The 17,494-nt window shown below is 37.6% G+C and overlaps 1 protein-coding gene across 2 annotated transcripts; it reads left to right on the top strand.

Annotated features, from left to right (window-relative positions):
- The first annotated feature begins 3,271 nt into the window (after positions 1-3,271).
- Manf (mesencephalic astrocyte-derived neurotrophic factor) lies at positions 3,272-14,536 on the top strand. Of its 2 annotated transcripts, none has more exons than XM_022072135.2 (5): positions 3,272-3,402; positions 5,476-5,581; positions 7,316-7,440; positions 8,959-9,100; positions 11,575-14,536. In XM_022072135.2, exons 2-5 carry the CDS (start codon positions 5,494-5,496, stop codon positions 11,742-11,744), a joined length of 525 nt encoding a protein of 174 aa, XP_021927827.1. In that variant the 5' UTR covers positions 3,272-3,402; positions 5,476-5,493; the 3' UTR covers positions 11,745-14,536. The 2 variants fall into 2 exon arrangements, with proteins under 2 accessions (XP_021927827.1, XP_087213219.1); XM_087357093.1 differs by lacking the exon at positions 3,272-3,402 and adding an exon at positions 4,958-4,981.
- The last annotated feature ends 2,958 nt before the right edge of the window (positions 14,537-17,494 follow it).

The raw sequence follows: 17,494 nt of genomic DNA on the forward strand, positions 1-17,494 counted from the left end.
CTCTTCCATTTGGTCCTCTGTTAGGTCCGTCTGTCCAAGGCGTTGATTGAGGTTTCGAAACATCTTCCTTTTTACAGTGCAAGGTTGTTACCCTTGTGACCAACCCCCAACCTGGAGGACCAGGATACCTGTCTTAATCTGACCTCTCCCCCTTGACCAATCTGGCTAGGGAGGCCCTACCAGTAGCAATGCTACCACCAGCATAGCTCACTGAGGTACTCAAGCCCCACCACCGTGACAAGGTGCAGGTACCATTAAGTGGGGAATATTTGTCATCAGTGTCATTATTATGTGACTGGTGGAGGCAAGAGTAACATATGGCAGCCTCCCATTGTCATTATTAGTACCATTGTCGAATGTATTGTTCTACAAGCCTTGATCAAAAAGCTCAGTGAATGATGTTGCCACAAGAAGACATGAGAATGGTAAAGGTGTGGCAGTTTGTGTATGATGGAAACCCTTATGCATGTGTCTTCAGTGAGCACACGTTTGTTACATTCAGCGTGTATATAAAATGATGAAATGTTTGCAATGTGCAGACATGCAGTTCTGTTCCAGAGTTGGCAGACCAGCTTCAGAAATGTATGAAATGCTCATAACAGCCTATGTAAATGATGGTGTGAAAAGGAAGAAAGTTTTAAAATGGTTTTAGAGGTTCCAAGAGGGAAATGAATCGGTGGAGGACGAAGAAGTCATCGCACACTGACATCAGGAAGCAAGAAAAATGTTGCTCGTGTCCAAGCAAACTGGGATTTAACCATTTTGGAAACGACTATAATTTGGCTGAGTTTAGATAATCCTGACCAAAGGTTTGAACAGATCACTCTCTATCTGTCAGTTTTGATGGGTAAAACCATTCCTACTTTGTTGCAAACCGCCTACCCTCCTGACTTGTCACCATGTGACTTTTGAGTATTCCTCAAATTCAAAGAAATGAATGGGAAGCGATGACATAATTGAAGACATAATTTGCAACAAGACACACTGTATGCACATGATTCAAAAAGTAGACTTCCAGAAATGTTTCCAGCAGTCACAGGAGTTCTGGAACAAGTGTATGCCGGCATGCGAGAGGGTATTTTGAAGGATGGTAATAACAAAATAGGTATTCAGTCACTAAACTCTTTGATTAAGCCTTTTAGCTGATCAGGACAAGTTGTACACTTGTAAAATCCTTCAAAGGTTAGCACAAAGTATGGGAAATACATGTACAGTTATTTGTAGTGTTCTGTCTGACGACAGGTCCATATGAACAGGATCCTTCCATCCTTTTCTCGGACTGGGACCTGTTCATATACGTTCTTGGCAGATGATCCAGAAGTGGTTTGCCATTGCCTTCTTCTGTGTGTGAATGGAGTAATTGTTGGGATGCCACGGAGAAACCGGGGACGCCCCCGGAGGAAAACTCCGTGTTGCCTAGACCACGGCCTTGCCCAACACAAGTTATAAATTCGGGCACCGCCGGGAATCGAACCCGAGACCCCAGGATTACAAGGCCAGCGTTCTGACCGCTAGACCACCGTCGGTCCACCTTACCTTACCTTACATTTGATTATCTGCAGGCAGGGATAATCAAATGTATAAAGTGAAGCTTGCGTGGCGACTGAAGTTGATGAACGACTTTCGGGTTACAAGCCGCGTCAGGTTTTATTTTTTTAATGTTTTCTCCCCATAAAGGTTTCTGATGTATAAAGTGAAGCTTTCAATGCTCATAACCTGAGAGTCTTTCATCAGGGAATATCTACTTTGTGGATCAACAATAGGGTTTTTTCTCCCTCCAAAGAACCACTGTACATTTTTATTTTACTTGAAATCTTACGCCAGTGCTCCATCACAGTGTGCCTGGTATGTATGCAATGCGCAAACAGGGATATTCTTTGTTTTGATTGTGCTCTGGTCAATGTGGTGAACTGTTACCAGTATGAAATATATTGGCTTGCAGGTGACACAGAGCTTCCTTAATCCCTGTCAGTTAGTAGAATTTGTGTTTTCTGCTGCAGATCAGAACCACTCATCTCTGACCATGGTGCTGCATTTCATATAGCAACATTCTGTGCTTTCCATTACACCCAAATCATTCCATTAAATTTCAAGTTGGTGCATAGGTACGTTTAGGAGTGAGTAATTGTATGGTACATCTAGGATGGTTGTAGTTGGGGTCCATCCTCAGACTGGCTAGTGAGATTTAAAAACTAACATGTTTTTCAGCAAATGACCATTAAGAAAAAAAGTCAGAGTAGTGATCACAAGGTCGCTACTGGATTTTATCATAATATATTCATTTAAAAGAAAAATTTACAGCTAGATCAAAATAATAATTCTGATGAAATGGTTATTTTCAAAGTTCCTGCCAGTAAAGGCTCCAGCTTTTTAAACAGAGCAGAGTGCACTTGACCATAAATCGAGCAAAGAAAATAACAGTTTTCTGTTGTGCAAATGGTTCTGGTTCACACTGACTTAAATTCCGTGCATTAGGCAAAGCTAACAAACCACATTTCTTGAAACAAATAGGAAAAACAAAATTACATTATTTCATCATAACTTTTTCACAAGGCTGAAAACATTTGAACTCAAAACATCTGCTAGAAAAGGCTTTAATTCTTCCAGATAGCACCCATTGCATCCCAATGGAAACATTATGTAATAAGACAATGGAAAAATATTTGCTGCCTAAGTTTAAAAGGCATGGGATATCATTAAGCCAGTTACCATAAATAAATCTTGGAAAATATATATATGGTTTTCTATAGAGCATAGAAGGTATGCTCTATAGAGAACCATAGTCTTTTGAATCGTATTATATGAATTAATTTGTTTTGCAACTGATGACCTCTTGAGGTCAAAACACTTTTGGCATTAGTGTCCTTTTAGGTGTAAACAGTTTTGTTTGTATGCATGATTTTATATTCCAACACACTGCACGGTATGCAAAGTTTTAAGATTATTTACAGACATATCTGATATAATATAGTACTACAGTAAAGTAATTACATCAAGGAATCATCATCATTATTATACATATTTGTAATAACAGAATTATTGTTTAAAGTAAATTCTTCTACAGTGCATAAGGACAGAGATAAGAGATACTCTTAAAAGTACGTAATCCAATTAATGGACTCGGATTCAAATATTTTTTGTTGAAATGAAATAATACGCTCTCTGTTATGCATAGAATTGAAATGGGTAATTTGAATATGGAGCCAATGTACGGATATCACTGTAGGTGAAATTTCCAGAAGTTGTCATCCATTATTTTGACGTAACCGGAAGTAGGTATTCTAACCAATGACATTTCGCCAACTGGTTGATGTGTTAACATTCATGGATCTCCACAAAATATGACGTGAGAAGCAAGGAGAGAGGCAAATTCGTCACATTTCTTGCCAGTATTTGTGAGAGGTAAGGTTGTGTATCTTTATTGAATTGGATGAAATAAATAATAGTTACCGTAGACTGTGTGAAGTGCTGCTCATACTTAACATTGGTTGCCGGTTTATCCACGTATAGTAAGCCAATTCAAAAAACAACATTTGTTTCAAAGAACTGATTTTGGCTCATACTCTATACTCTGTTGACCAATTTTTATTACTAAGGAATGATTAACAGACTAATCGAAGTCGTTATTGTCATTTGAATGTCCAGCTGCATCGTACGTAGGCTTGTTTATCCATGGGTAGTTAATTAACTATTTTGATCCAGATTTTGTTTGTAGATTATTAAGGTCTACTGTTTCATATGTTCAATTGATATGATTAAAAAATGCATTATATGCTACAATATGCCTTGTAAGGTATATTATATACTATCAGAGTGCCCACAGTGTTACTATGGGAAAATTGTAGAAATATTAACATTTTCTTATCATCTTGTCATAGGCCTGATCATCCCAACATGTAGCCCAGTTTTTTAATATTATAGAAAAAAATATAATCCCTAAATGCAAGACCATCTTTACAGTGTTATCTACAGTAATTAGTTTCAAAAAGATTTGTCATGATTTTACCCTTTCCTTCTGTATTAATATAAATATCAGAAGGGCCTGTTCCTTTATCTCATTTTAGTTGCATCATATATATTTGTTGAATTACAAAATGTATCATACAGCAACTAGAAAGTAATTAAATATTCATGTTGTAGTTTCATTTGTGGAAAGCATTGCTCGCTTGAATAATTTTTTAAAAGACTGACCTTGACCTTCACTTTCTATGCAGCGAAACAAAGTTTAATGGGAAACTGGCAATGTTTAAACTCAAATGGTTATCTAGATGGCGTAAGTTGTATTTTGGAAATAAATAGTTTATATTTTACATATTTTATTGAAATTGTTTCAGTTATGTTTTTCCTTAAATGTTTAACCTGAAATCGTGCCCCATCACAAAATTTTGTGGGATATCTTCCTCAAAAAGAACAATTTTGGCATTACAGCTGATGTCTTACAATGTTTAGTTCATTTGTCATCAGTCATCTACTCCAGTTAGTTTTCAATACTCAAAAATGTGGTCATCAACCAGAACTGAAGCCCAGAACACATTTTTTCAGGTTTTTACCATTTGTTCCTGTAATTTCTCCATCGAAGCAAGCAACTTTGTTTTTGGCACTGTTCTTTTATCGTGCTTAGTTTCTGAGCTACAGAATTCTTCACCAGGACTAAAACACAGGACAGTTTTTTGGCATTCTAGCCCCTGTAATCTTCTCTTTGAAACAAACAACTTGGTCTTTGTGCCATTTTTTGGTGTAAATACGTCTATACGGAAGGGTCATTCGGCAGGAATGTGTAAGATCCATATCAGCAATATGTAAATATGGACAGACAACAATGGTTATGTTACCTAAGAAACTAATTGTTACATCATCTGTTTACTTGGCAATGTTGTATTACATTACTGCCGTCAACAATCCGCTTTCGTTATTGCGGAAAGAGCTGAGCTGTGAATAGCTTGTAGAAGAAGTGTGTCGTAGACTAAATAATTTTGTGCTGGTAAAAACGTTGTAGAATATCACAAGTACTTATCTTATATAAGAATTATTACATTACATTTCATTACATTACAGAGAGTGGTTCCACTGTCAACTTTTTATCATTCTTGCTTTCTGAGCTACAGGAACCATCTGTACCAGGACTTGGAACTCATGCAAATTTTGACATTTTTAAAATTTCTTCCCGGTCTCATGGGATAATGCTGCAAAGTTTGGTGCAGATTGGTCCATCCGTTCTTGAGGAAAACCAAAAACGCACACACGTACCCCCAATTTTAATTATATGTATAAGATTAGGTATTATTTTTTTAATGTGATGCATTCAGAATGGACTTGTGAAATGTTATGAACATCAGGATTTGTGGAATGCATGTATCCATTTATTTAAGATAATTAATTGGTGATGATTTACTTAATGGAGACTTTAAAAGTGTTCTCAGAGTTTTTGCTTCATATTTCTGTTTTATTCTTATTCATTGGTATTTTTGCATACAGGAGCCTCAAAATTTCACAATGGAAATCCTAAGTTTGTATTCATCTGTTGCTGTTGTGTTGGTGATAGTAAGTTCAACTTGTGGGCTGAAGAAAGAAGACTGTGAAGGTGAGGATATTTGACATGAGGAATTTTAAACTTTGCTGCATTGCCTTGACATACCAGAAAAGGACAGTATTTTATAACTTAAATCTGCCATAAGTGCTAAGTGTTGTCGGTACATGTAAACCCCATTATATACCGTAGGAGACTGATTTTATAATTGACACAGAATTCTCGCTAAACAATACTGTGTTTTACTTTTACCCATGTACATATAACTTATGATCCAGCGAAAGTCGTAAAGTTTATATAATGTCCAAGTTTAAGTAGATTTAAAAAGTCTGTAATGTGAAAACCATTCAGTTGGTCAGAATTCCTGACAGTTTATAACCATGTCCCATTAATCTTCTATATGTTTCATTATTTAATTTGCGTACAGGACAGTTCTAGGGCATTATATTCCTATATGTATGCGATAATGAAGGCGATGCAAAATATATCTCGGGCAGTTTCAGTTCAAGCCCAGATTCGTACAAAATGTGTTAATATTAATTTGGTTTATCCAAGACATGATACCATTGTTGATTGGCTATGTATTTTCTTCAATGATATACATGGCATCACCAGATTGCAAGGTTCAAGGTCATTGCAAAATTGTACAACATCGTGGCACGAACAGTGAACTCTGGCGAGATGAATGTTTCACAGAACTTTTCACTTCGACTCGCTGTATCAGTTTAATTTGTAAGTATTGAAACTGGGGTAGCTCGGTCGGCTGGATGACCGACGTTTGATATTTGAAAGGAGCAGAGGATTTTTCCTGTAGTCTGTGTCGAGACCAGCTCTGGGGCCCACCCAGCCTCTTATCCAGTGGGTGCCAGGTTTCTTTAACGGGGGTGAAGCATATACAGAGTGTGACGCTGACCACTCCCCCCCCCCCCCCCCCCCATCTAGTGCTGAGATCGAGAATGTGTAGGAGCTAAATCTCCTCTCCACCCAAGCGCCTACATAGCGTGTAGCTGGACACCTTTACCTTTTATGTATTGAAATTTGTGAGACCGAGCTGCACTACTGTCATTGTGAGTCATGAAATGTGTATGAGGAAGTCATTGTCACCGTTCGCATTGTTCTGTGCTTGTGTCTCCTGTCTGACCAAGGATTGTAATTTTGTTCGAAAGTTTGCATTGTATGGAAGCTCCAGACGGGAGCAGAGAAGGGAAAGTAAGGTTGCATGTACAGTACCATATAGCTTAAGATATTGTAGATGCGTCATATTGTGATTTATATGGTATTAAAAATATATTAAAATTAGCAGTCAATCACAATATAATATTATTAAAAGATTAAAATAACATTTTACGTTCCCTATCGAGTACTCGATTTACATGTGGAACATACACGACATGTTTCGGCTATATATAGCCATCATCAGGTGTTATATATTAAAACTTTTCACTGAATTACTGAATTTTAATGATTTTTAGTCTTCATTTTTTTAAAAATCATTAAAATTCAATAAAAAATCAGTAATTCAGTGAAAAGTTTTAATATATAACACCTGATGATGGCTATATATAGCCGAAACATGTCGTGTATGTTCCACATGTAAATCGAGTACTCGATAGGGAACGTAAAATGTTATTTTAATCTTTTAATAATATTATATTGTGATTGACTGCTAATTTTAATATATTTTTAATACCATATAGCTTGCTTATGTCACTAGTCAGCGGGGCAGAGTGAATAACACCACTGGCAGTCCTTGGTCAAACAGTTTATAAATGTGGTGTTGTGTTACAGTATGTATAACAGTAGTGGAGAAGTTTACCAACTCACTAACACCAGACGTCAAGTCGAGCACGAAAAAGATAGAAGCCGAATTTCGAAAATTCTGCAAGACCTCAAAGAGCAAGGAAAACAGATTTGTAAGTTTCATACGTAGTATAGCAGAAGAATTGGTGAGAGGTGATTCTCTCTTTAAGCACGTGGTTTTATGGCGTCATCATCAGAAGAGTCTGTGAAACTCACGTGTTGAAGCACGAAACTCTTGCATAATGGGACAAAATTGAGTTTCTGCATCGGCACATCTCTTACTGGTGTATCATTTTTGTAAGATGAATATGAATATTAAATTTAAATATATAATTATTTTGCAAGATTATTGCAGAAGACATGTTAACAAGTTTTGGAATCTGAGTTTGTCGTTTCTACTTCTAATGTAGAAGTAATCACTTTATGAGTCATCAACTGAAATGTCTTGCGTTTCACCACCATAACTGCTGCAGGCACTATGGTGCATCATAACCTTAAAAAATTGCCAAGTAATTGTATTACAATATATAAGCATTGCATTTAATAATGACAAATTAAAAAATAAATCTGCCAGGGGTTGTATTTGTCACTGAACAACTGATCTCTGGGTCCGCCTCGTAAGAAGCGGCTCAGATTGATGTAAGAAACCAAAGAAATTGGAATAATAGGTTGAAGTCGCCAAATTATAAGTGCTACAAGTTAATTTGGGATAATATACAGGAAGGGGCAGTATTTATTTATTCATTTTCAAAGATGTATCGGTCGACCACGGTTTATTAAAATTTATTCAGAGTTATGTCAATTGAAAAACAAGTGTGACCGAAGTTGATGAAAGACTTTCAGGTAACAAGCCGCATCAGGTGGCTGAATGGTGAATGAACCATTTCTTCCGCCAGTGACCGAAGTTGATGAAAGACAAATATAATTCCCCCTTCCAACCATCCCTTTTTAAACCCCACCACCACCACAACAACAACAACAACAACAACAGTATCTCTGTGGTCTGCTGCATGTCCACAGAAAGTGCCTAGTACATATATTCCGTCACAGAACATTAGGACCGTAAATTGGATATACCACTGTGAAGTCAACAGTTCAAAACAGGAGGGCAATATGGACCGACTTCTTTGACATTGTTCACCGTGCTGTAAAATAAAAACACTCATTTGGTTTATATGTTAAATTAGGAACACATTTGGAAAGATGAAAATTAATAGTTGGAGGTCATTCTCTTCAGAGAATTTTTGCTGTCGTGCCACTTAATGTACTTAATGGGCCAGAGATTACGTGCACAATGTAAAAGTGTTTAGTGCCCAAATATCCGATGTCTGTTGTGATGGGCCTGCCGTCTCTCCAAGAAGTCCTACCAAAAGACGGAAAAGGTCGAGGAATCTGACCGAAAAATTCTGCAGAAAAACAAAGGACCACAGGGAGGTATTACTCCTGTGTAATAATATATCAAATGTCCATTTGTGACGCTTATTTATATTATGATAATTGCAACTTGAATATGCGATTAAATTGAAATTTTAGCAATGGGGAGTAATCTGGCATCGCGTGATTGCTCCGTCCGACATCGAGCTGTTTCAGATGTTACTTCAAAATCTGTGTGGTTTCTCTTCATTTTGTAGTGTTACTATCTGGGAGGTCTGGAAGAATCTGCGACGGGCATTCTTGGAGAACTGTCAAAGCCAATCTCGTGGTCCATGCCTGCTGACAAAGTGTGCGAGAAACTGAAGAAGATGGACTCTCAGATTTGTGACTTGCGTTATGGTAAGTTGCTGTGGCAGGAGAAGACTTCCTTAAGTGGGAGCCATTCACTTTGAAATCCCCATTTGGTATTTACCTGAGGGACATGGGATTTTAACATTAAGTTGAGCAAAAAATTTAGAAGGAAATCTAAAACTACGGTAAAGGAGCTGGGCCATAACAATTCGCTACCGAATAGGGGGAAGACTTTAAGTCAAGAATTATTAAATGGTGGTGGCAATGTACTGCAATTTCAGTTTATCCACAGAGCCTTGGAATTTGTACTTGTTGTGCACAACATAAGTCATGTCGCCATGAAATGTCCACTTCTGAATTTGGTTTAAAAAAAAGAAAGAAAGAAATTCTAGTGTTTGTAATTTCATTCTCAAGCAGGTGAGTATTGAACAGGACTTTGTTTAGGCTTCAAACAAAATTGTGTCTCTTAATTGGGTCAGCGTTCATTATTTCTTAATATTACATTAAGCCCTTGTTATCTGTTTACTCTGAATGCATTATTTCTTATATGCTGCTATTTAACACTGTTGTTACCACAACCATCATCTGTTTCCTTTATTATTATTAAGTGTTCTGTCTTACGACAGGTCCATTGCTCTGCCCAAAAAGAGCTCTCCAGTTGTCCCTATTCTCGGCTTCTCGCTTTAATTCCTGGAACGTCATCTTCTTTCCTTGTTTAAGGTCGTCGGTTAGCTGTATCAATCTTCTTCCTAGTCCTCTCTTTCCTTCAACCTGGCCTTCGGTGATATCACTCAGTAATCCATTCCTTCTCATAATATGTCCCAGCCAGTTAGCTTTCCTTCATGTAATCGCCTGCAGAATGTTTCTTTGCTCGTTGACTCTCCTCAATACTTCTTCGTTGGTCACTCGATCCGTCCACCTGATCTTCTCTATTCTTCTCCAACACCACATTTCAAAACTCTCCAGGTATTTCTGTTCCTTCTTCCTGAGTGTCCAAGTCTCTGCTCCATACGTAACACTTCACTAGTTTCTTCTTCATCTCCAAGCCCAACTTGCTAGTGAGAAGTATCCTCTTCTTGACGAAAGCTGCCTTGGCCATGGCTATCCTTGCTTTTACTTCCTTGGTGCATAGGGCGTCCGTCGTGACTATGCTTCCCAAGTACTTGAAATGCTCCACATTCTCCATCTGTTGGTTTCCAATTACAACGTTCAATGGTTCTGCTCTCGGTCTGTTTCCTTTATCCATGTATTTTTAATTGTCTGTCACATGTAAATATAACTCACACCTTACACTTCAGTCTACTGACAGCATTCCCATGTTTTCCCTAATTATTTCTCATAACAATTATAAATGAATGTTGTAGCGTAATTGATGTAATTAATGTTCGGTCATCTCGATGAATTGTGTGTAACGTGGCATGTTGATTTATGTCGAATTTCTTCTTGTTTGAAAGATTTATTCTTTGCGCGTGTGCTATTTGTGGTGGTAGGTTTTAAAGAGGAAATTTGCTAAAAACTGAAAGAAGTGAAACATTTGTCGTTAACGTTCAGCGTAACAGATGGGACAGTTTGGCCACTCGGGAGAGAGCGCTGTGTGTTACGGACCGAATGGCTCTGCAAGGATACGGAGCGCTATAATATGTCTTTCTCAGCTGTCACTCACTATAGTGATGTTCATATCAAAGGGAAATTGTGGTCTTAAATTCTTTTTAATTTTAAATGGTATATTGAAATAGGTGGAATGAGGTATTGTACGTCTAAATGCCGTCGGTAGTGTTATTTATTGGCAAGTGCACAGCGTAATGACATACAGGTGTCCAGTAACTTCAAGTCAGTAGTTGATGGAAGATTCTTGGGCTACAAGCCGTGTCAGGTGGGTGAACGGTGAACAAACCAAATCTTGTGCCAATGTTTCGAGAACCATCTCTGTTCTCATCCTCAGGGTTGGTGGGTAACCAGTCTGTTCCTTCGTTGTGTGCTCATCAGCTTCATTCGCTGCGAAAGCTTCGGTTAATACTTCGGGATCTTATTCCTGTGGTCTTTTTTTGCCATAAATCTTTTATGAACGTAGGTGTAGTTCTCCACAATTACATATCTAAGGATATTCGAAATTCAGGATGATTTGATCTTTATGTAGAACATCAGGGTCGAGGTATCTGTTTTATTTGGCACATTTTAAAACTGTGATTATGTGAAATTTAAATTTTGGTGAATATAAATTTGTTGTAAATTTAATACCAGTTAGTGGTTTGAGGAGATGAAGAATGCTTCTTATATTTGAAAATTTATGTTAATTAAATGTATGGATTTCATGTAATATCGTTGTCAGAATTGTAAACCAAATTGAAATTTAGCCCTTAAATTCTGAGTAAGCCTGCTAAATGCAATGATTAGGTGTCCATTCAGAGTAATGTCTGTCTTGTGCATACGCATGGACAGTGATATTTGCATTTCTATCCAGACTTCAAATTGGATGAATTTTTCTGCACTGTTCTTGGTTACGATGTATGTAATTTTTGCAGACAAGACAATAGACCTACGAACAGTAGACCTGAAGAAGCTGAAAGTGCGGGACCTGAGGAAGATCCTGAGTGACTGGGATGAAACATGTGAGGGTTGCATTGAGAAGCCGGACTTCATCGCGAGGATAGAGGAGCTTAAACCCCAATACATGTCACACCAGGAACTCTAACCTAGCCTTGTCATTACAGACTGGTTAGTGCTTCCAGCAAGTGGCAAGGTGCTAAGTTTCAGTGCTGCGTACTGTATTTACTTGTGGAACGATTAATTTCTTGTTGAGAGAATTAATATGTAGAATTGGCATGTAAACTAATATGTCCGTCTCACTTAAAGGAAGTATAAAATTGATTCCTGTTGCAATGTTAAGATAGAGAATGCCATAATCGTCAAAGCACACGGATCTCAACCAAGTTTATATGCTTCTTAGCAATTTTGAGATAACCTGAAATTCATCCTTTCATTTACCCTAACTGATTTGATGCTGCACAAATTCGTTACTTTACGCACATTACTCGAAGAACCCAAAAGATTTGATTGGATACAAGTAACAGCAAATTTACAAAAACCATAATTTTTATGAAATAGATATGTGAAGAGGATGATTGTTTTGCTGGGGTGTATGGACATTCAAATTTGTAAAATTAAAGGCAGCTTTGTTCTTCAAACTTTTAACCTTTAACCTGTTTATACCACAAAGCTTGTACCATCACCATGAAAGAAGAATTATGTGTTTCAAATTATTGCCACTGGAGGAATCCAGTAGGTTCACTGCTGTCTTTGATGCAATATTCTGTTTGACAACCTTGATTAGTAAACGTACCTTAAAAGTCTGATTTTGAACTTGGAAGGACTCCTAAGGAGCTGACATAAACACCTGTTCAACGGAGGATGGGATTGCTTTGTGTATATGGAGATTGTAACTGGCAGTTTTCTTCAAAATTCGAACGAAAGACAAAAATATATATTTTTATATTCTGGTCATCAGGATGACTTTGTTGTGTACATCACATTTCATTTGATTCTCTGTTATGGGCAGCCAATTAATATATGAAGTACAGTGAAACCTCGGTGCATCGTTTTCGGCGGGGGTGGGAAATAAAAACGATGAATGCGGGAAAACGATAGTTGCGGGAAAGCATTAAAAATTTAAAGAAAAACAATTTTCTCTTCCAAAGTTACTTCTTTTTACCAAAAAAGTCTTTAATGGACAACTGGTTTGTCGAAACTTTACATTTTAGACCAAACAGAGCACTTTCCACGTTCAAAATGTTTTCCTCGTCACGTTCACTAATATTACGCGCATAAAAGAACGACTTCACTTTTGCCAATGCAGGGTGTGCTTCGGCAAAACTCGGCACAGCTTCGGGCTCGCATTCGTCGTCTTCCTCTTCCTCACCGCTCCCACCCCCTTCGCGAACAATAACAGGAAGAATGGAAATACTATTACTGCCGAACTCAACGAAACGTAGCTGTAGAAGACACGAGATGAACCAGAAGAATGAAAAGCCTTTCCTTTGTACTTGTAATAAAAGTATTTGTGAAGAAATTCACACTGCACGTGCAATCTGGCATCGCTGGAACGGAATATGAGTGCACCCTAATTAAACTCATAAAATTTCTGACAATGAGCACCGCCATTCACTCCAACTATCACCCCTCATTCCAAAAGAATCTGTGCTGGTTGGGCGACATAACAGGTTACCGCTACTGTGTATTCCAAAAACATTGTGCGTATTTCGGAATTAATTTATCTCAAAACCCAGCATTTTAAATTCTAAAAATATCGCGTAAATTTCGTTATAATTTCTCAGAAACGATCATTGCGGGAAAATTGTGGGCTGGGACTAAGATTTTTGAACGATCGATGCGATAAAACGATAGTTCAAGGAACGATAGAAGCGGGAAAATGTAACATTATTTTATATGGGATGTATCCGGGACCGAACAAACCGGACGATGCATCCGGGAAAACGATAGTTCCGGGAACGATGGATAGAGGTTTCACTGTATACAAAAATTCTGTAAATTGGCTATCGTGCGTTAATCATATTTATTGAATCTGTTTGAAACTCGTCAGAACTAGTGGATTACACCAACTCATACTCACAAAATTAGGATGTTGCTTTACTGAAATTTTTCATTGGATGTGTCTTAAAATTGTAAGCTTAATTAACCTTCAATTGCTGTGCTAGATTATATTTTCGCATAAGTGAGGTAAATAAACAGTGTTTAAGGCTAAAGTAATTGATATGTGTGGCGTAGCTGGCACTGGAGTTTACATTGTGTCCGCAAATATTAACAATACGTGTTTTCCCTTTAAATTAAGGGTGTAGGTTACACACGAAGACTGTCAATGTAAATACACTGTTTTAAACTTTAAATGTATATGGGGAAGGGAAGCCACAAGTAAATACAGAATTGGAATGACTTGTCTGTAATCCTTATTCATTGAAGGCTGTTGAAAGCCTTCGTGCATATTGATAACAGGCTCGGACAGCCGTCGTCATGATGCGGTGTATGAATTGCGGCTGGGAGAGGACTGTGTTTATGTTGGGAGTACCAGCTCCACCAAGCAGTGTTGCGACTTATTTCTGTTTTCTAAAACACAGATGCTTTGCCCACATGTATTAACGCAGGTGAAATGTGTTGAAACCACGTTGTTGGCACGTGTTCTACTAGTAATCAGTGCAAGGTCACTGTTACTGGCCTAAGAGAATTTACTGTTTGTTTGTTTGTGTGTATGATTATTTGGACGTAACTACACTAAGACCTCAGTGTAAAGTTCTTTGTACCTCATAACCTGGTCCTTCTAAATTGTCAGTTCATTCACTACATTTTGGAGTTCAAATTTGTTTCACGTTTATACTGAATACTGCGGATCAGTTATTTTGGGGCTCTAATGTAAGTTATTCTTGGAACCAATTTCTATCTGACAGTTTTAAAATAAATATGTCTTCAGTGTTTTGTAGTCGTGTTACTTTTGGTTTAAGTACAAACCCTACTTGGTTTAGTGTTTGTCATGTTGTGGATGAGCGAGGAGAAATTGCCTTACATTGATTACCTACTGCTGAAACCTGTGTGTGAGATTATCACAGTGTTAGACTAAGTCTTCTGTATGATATAGTTGCATACAGCAGAAGAAGAATGAGCTCGGACACTGATGTTTTAACTTTTCGGTTGCAGCTGGCTACATTACAAAACGTTCAGTCCCATTCCGTGTTTGAACAAATAACTGACAACTTTCTGTATGCTCAAGGCAAAGTTACGAAGATTTCTCGCAACTAAATCGTTGAAGGTAAATATACAACTTACCTGTTTTCAATATTTTGCTACAGGGCTTGCAAAATAGCTAAAGGTTGTCATTAGCAGTGAGAAATATCTGGCTTGCTTGTAGCTTTCTCCACTCTACTTAGAAGAGAATACGAATGTGAAATATTTGCAGTACGTTTGTCTTTTCATATGTTGAATGTTGGTGAATGTTTATCGTGTGTTTACATTTTCAGTACAAGAGGTAGTGAGATGACAAATTAAAAATAAAAGGACTTAACCTGACACAATACTGATTTTGTATGATTAACTTAACTCTTAATTCATGATATCGTCTCAAAAGTATAAACGTAACCTTGTAGGTAAAGTTTTGAGTCGTACTTTGTTGGAAAGTCAGGACTGACGGAGCATATGGAAACTTGAAGTTCAGTGTAAAGAAATAATTAAGTTTCCATTTGTAGAGTATTGTTTCAAAATGTGCCTTTTGATTACTTGACTAGATGTGGGGGATTTGTTGCTCTTGGTAACAGAAACAATCTCTTCTGGTTGCAAGAGAATACCTATTACTTTTGTTCCGTATTTTGCATTTACTTAGGTCCAGATCTAACACAAGTAATGCATGTGCTCCTAAAACAAATAAGTTCTCTGTTTAAGTAGATTTATTATGTACAAATTATCAAGTAATACATTATTATTATTATTATTATCAGAAATCTCCACAGTTTTTGCTTGCATAGGTTACATTTTGCGTAATCAGGGTTGGTCGGAATAAAATAATCCCCCGTTTTACTTCTCTTCCATTTAAGTGAATCCATTACAGTAATTAAAGTGAAATGTGTTTATGAAGAGGAGATGGAAATTTCAAAAAATTCAGCGGAAGTATCGTGTTAACAGAAGTTCAGATATTTAATGCGTGTACTAGGTGGATCCAACTGTTTCCATGCACATAAGCGATTCGTGTATTGTGCATATTAAATAGATGGGTAGAATTCTTTGAAGCTAGTAAGGTAACTTGAGGGTGAGTTGTTGCCAGTGCCTACTTTGTTGCGGCAGTCATTTCAGGTTCAGCCATCAGACTGAGCTGATTATTCACAATTTTTGATATAAAAAAACAGGCGATTTACGTCACTATTGTAGGGCTGCTGTCCAGATTTTAGCTCCAGAGTTAATGGTTTAGTAGTATGCTAGTGGGACGTATGACTAACTTGATCACGTCTAAGCTGCAGTGCAGATATGATAAAGGTTGAACGTGCATTATCAAAAGAAATTTGAAACATCCCCAACTACAGTTCGCTTTTGTATATCATACGTAAAATCACCGCAGAAGCTGTAGTGTAGCTACTGTTACAGTATTGTTAATAAAATCTGAGGCCGGCAGCCGCGTCACTCGGTTAAACTCTGCAGATGTTTTGAGCGTCATCTCTGTCCTCTTTTTCAAGGCTAGTGTCGGGTAATTAGCCTTGAAAATGAGGACAGAAACGGCCCTCGAAACATTGGCAGAGTTTATTTAGTGACGTCTGCCATGAAAGCTTCACGTCATACATTATAGTTATCTGCATCACCTCTAAGTATGACCAGTTGGTAACATAAGAACCACCTGAGGGAAATAGTGTAGCTAGGTGGGAGAAATATTAGTTTCTGCATTGTGGCAGATTCTTTCAAAGTATAGCACTTCTAGTGGAGATGAGTGATACCTATTAGTAAAATATTGGTCCATTCCTGCTCCACTTCAATGACAGGAACAAAGTATCAGGTGAGGCCTGTAGGAAATTCTCACAATCTCTTTCAAGATACGTGGCCTTGAGATCAGGTTTGCTGTAATGTAGCCACTGCCGTGAGAAAAGTTTGGACTTCTCTGAAAGTTATAAGCAATAGAAAGGAACTGATTGTTGCTGTTAGGCCTGGTTTTAATGAGGCAAAAATTTGTGTATCTGTGGAAGTTACATGTCTGCGTTTAGCTGCTGAGGACACATCTTGCATCTTATGTAATTTGGCGAGACATTCATATGCTCCTGTTCGGCAAGAAAAAACAGAAAGCTCATGGTTTCCTTGTAAGGGTCATTTTTAAGTTATTAAATAGTTTAATAGTTGGACTACATATCTTTGCTCCTGGCTGTCCTACTTTCATCCTGTGATCTCCCTCTGGCTGCATCTTATCTAGGAAGTGGCAGGTGGGGTATATATTGTGGTGTGGTTTATCTGTTGTCTGAACACTGTTGAGCTGAAGGATAAATTATTGCATAGCAATCATGTCTGCGTGGATAACATGGCATGCTTTCCTCAGGATATGAAACTGTTCTTAACTGACTGATAACATGCCATGCACAGACATTGATTTAGTTGTAACATAGTTCTATAAATTATGTCTGTAGTGCAACAAAGGATTCCATCAAAAGGCTGTGGGTTAAGTCAGGTATGTTGAGAAAAATTAACTGGTCCGGTTATGACATCGTAATTGCTTCCATATTCAATATTCATAATTTTTTATGGCCACGTCTTCATTCATAGGCAATCAGATGGTTAATACGGGATACCATAATGTACTTTTGACAGGAACAAGAAACGACCATTTGTATTGAATAAAAGACTATTGTAACAGTGCTGTTCAGCTGTCGGACAATGTTTTCAGCAATTCTGTCAGAATCAGTAAAAGAA

Source organism: Zootermopsis nevadensis, unplaced genomic scaffold, assembly GCF_977971745.1.
Source record: "Zootermopsis nevadensis isolate Lab colony 2312 unplaced genomic scaffold, Znev_1.0 Znev_ptg000028l, whole genome shotgun sequence".
Classification (NCBI taxonomy): Eukaryota; Metazoa; Arthropoda; class Insecta; order Blattodea; family Termopsidae; genus Zootermopsis; species Zootermopsis nevadensis.

Coding starts and splice junctions, on each gene's coding strand:
- Manf (XM_022072135.2), top strand. CDS start 5,494: ATGGAAATCCTAAGTTTGTATTCATCTGTTGCTGTTGTGTTGGTGATA. Junction 5,582..7,315: donor GAAGAAAGAAGACTGTGAAG/GTGAGGATATTT, acceptor GTTGTGTTACAG/TATGTATAACAGTAGTGGAG. Junction 7,441..8,958: donor AGAGCAAGGAAAACAGATTT/GTAAGTTTCATA, acceptor TTCATTTTGTAG/TGTTACTATCTGGGAGGTCT.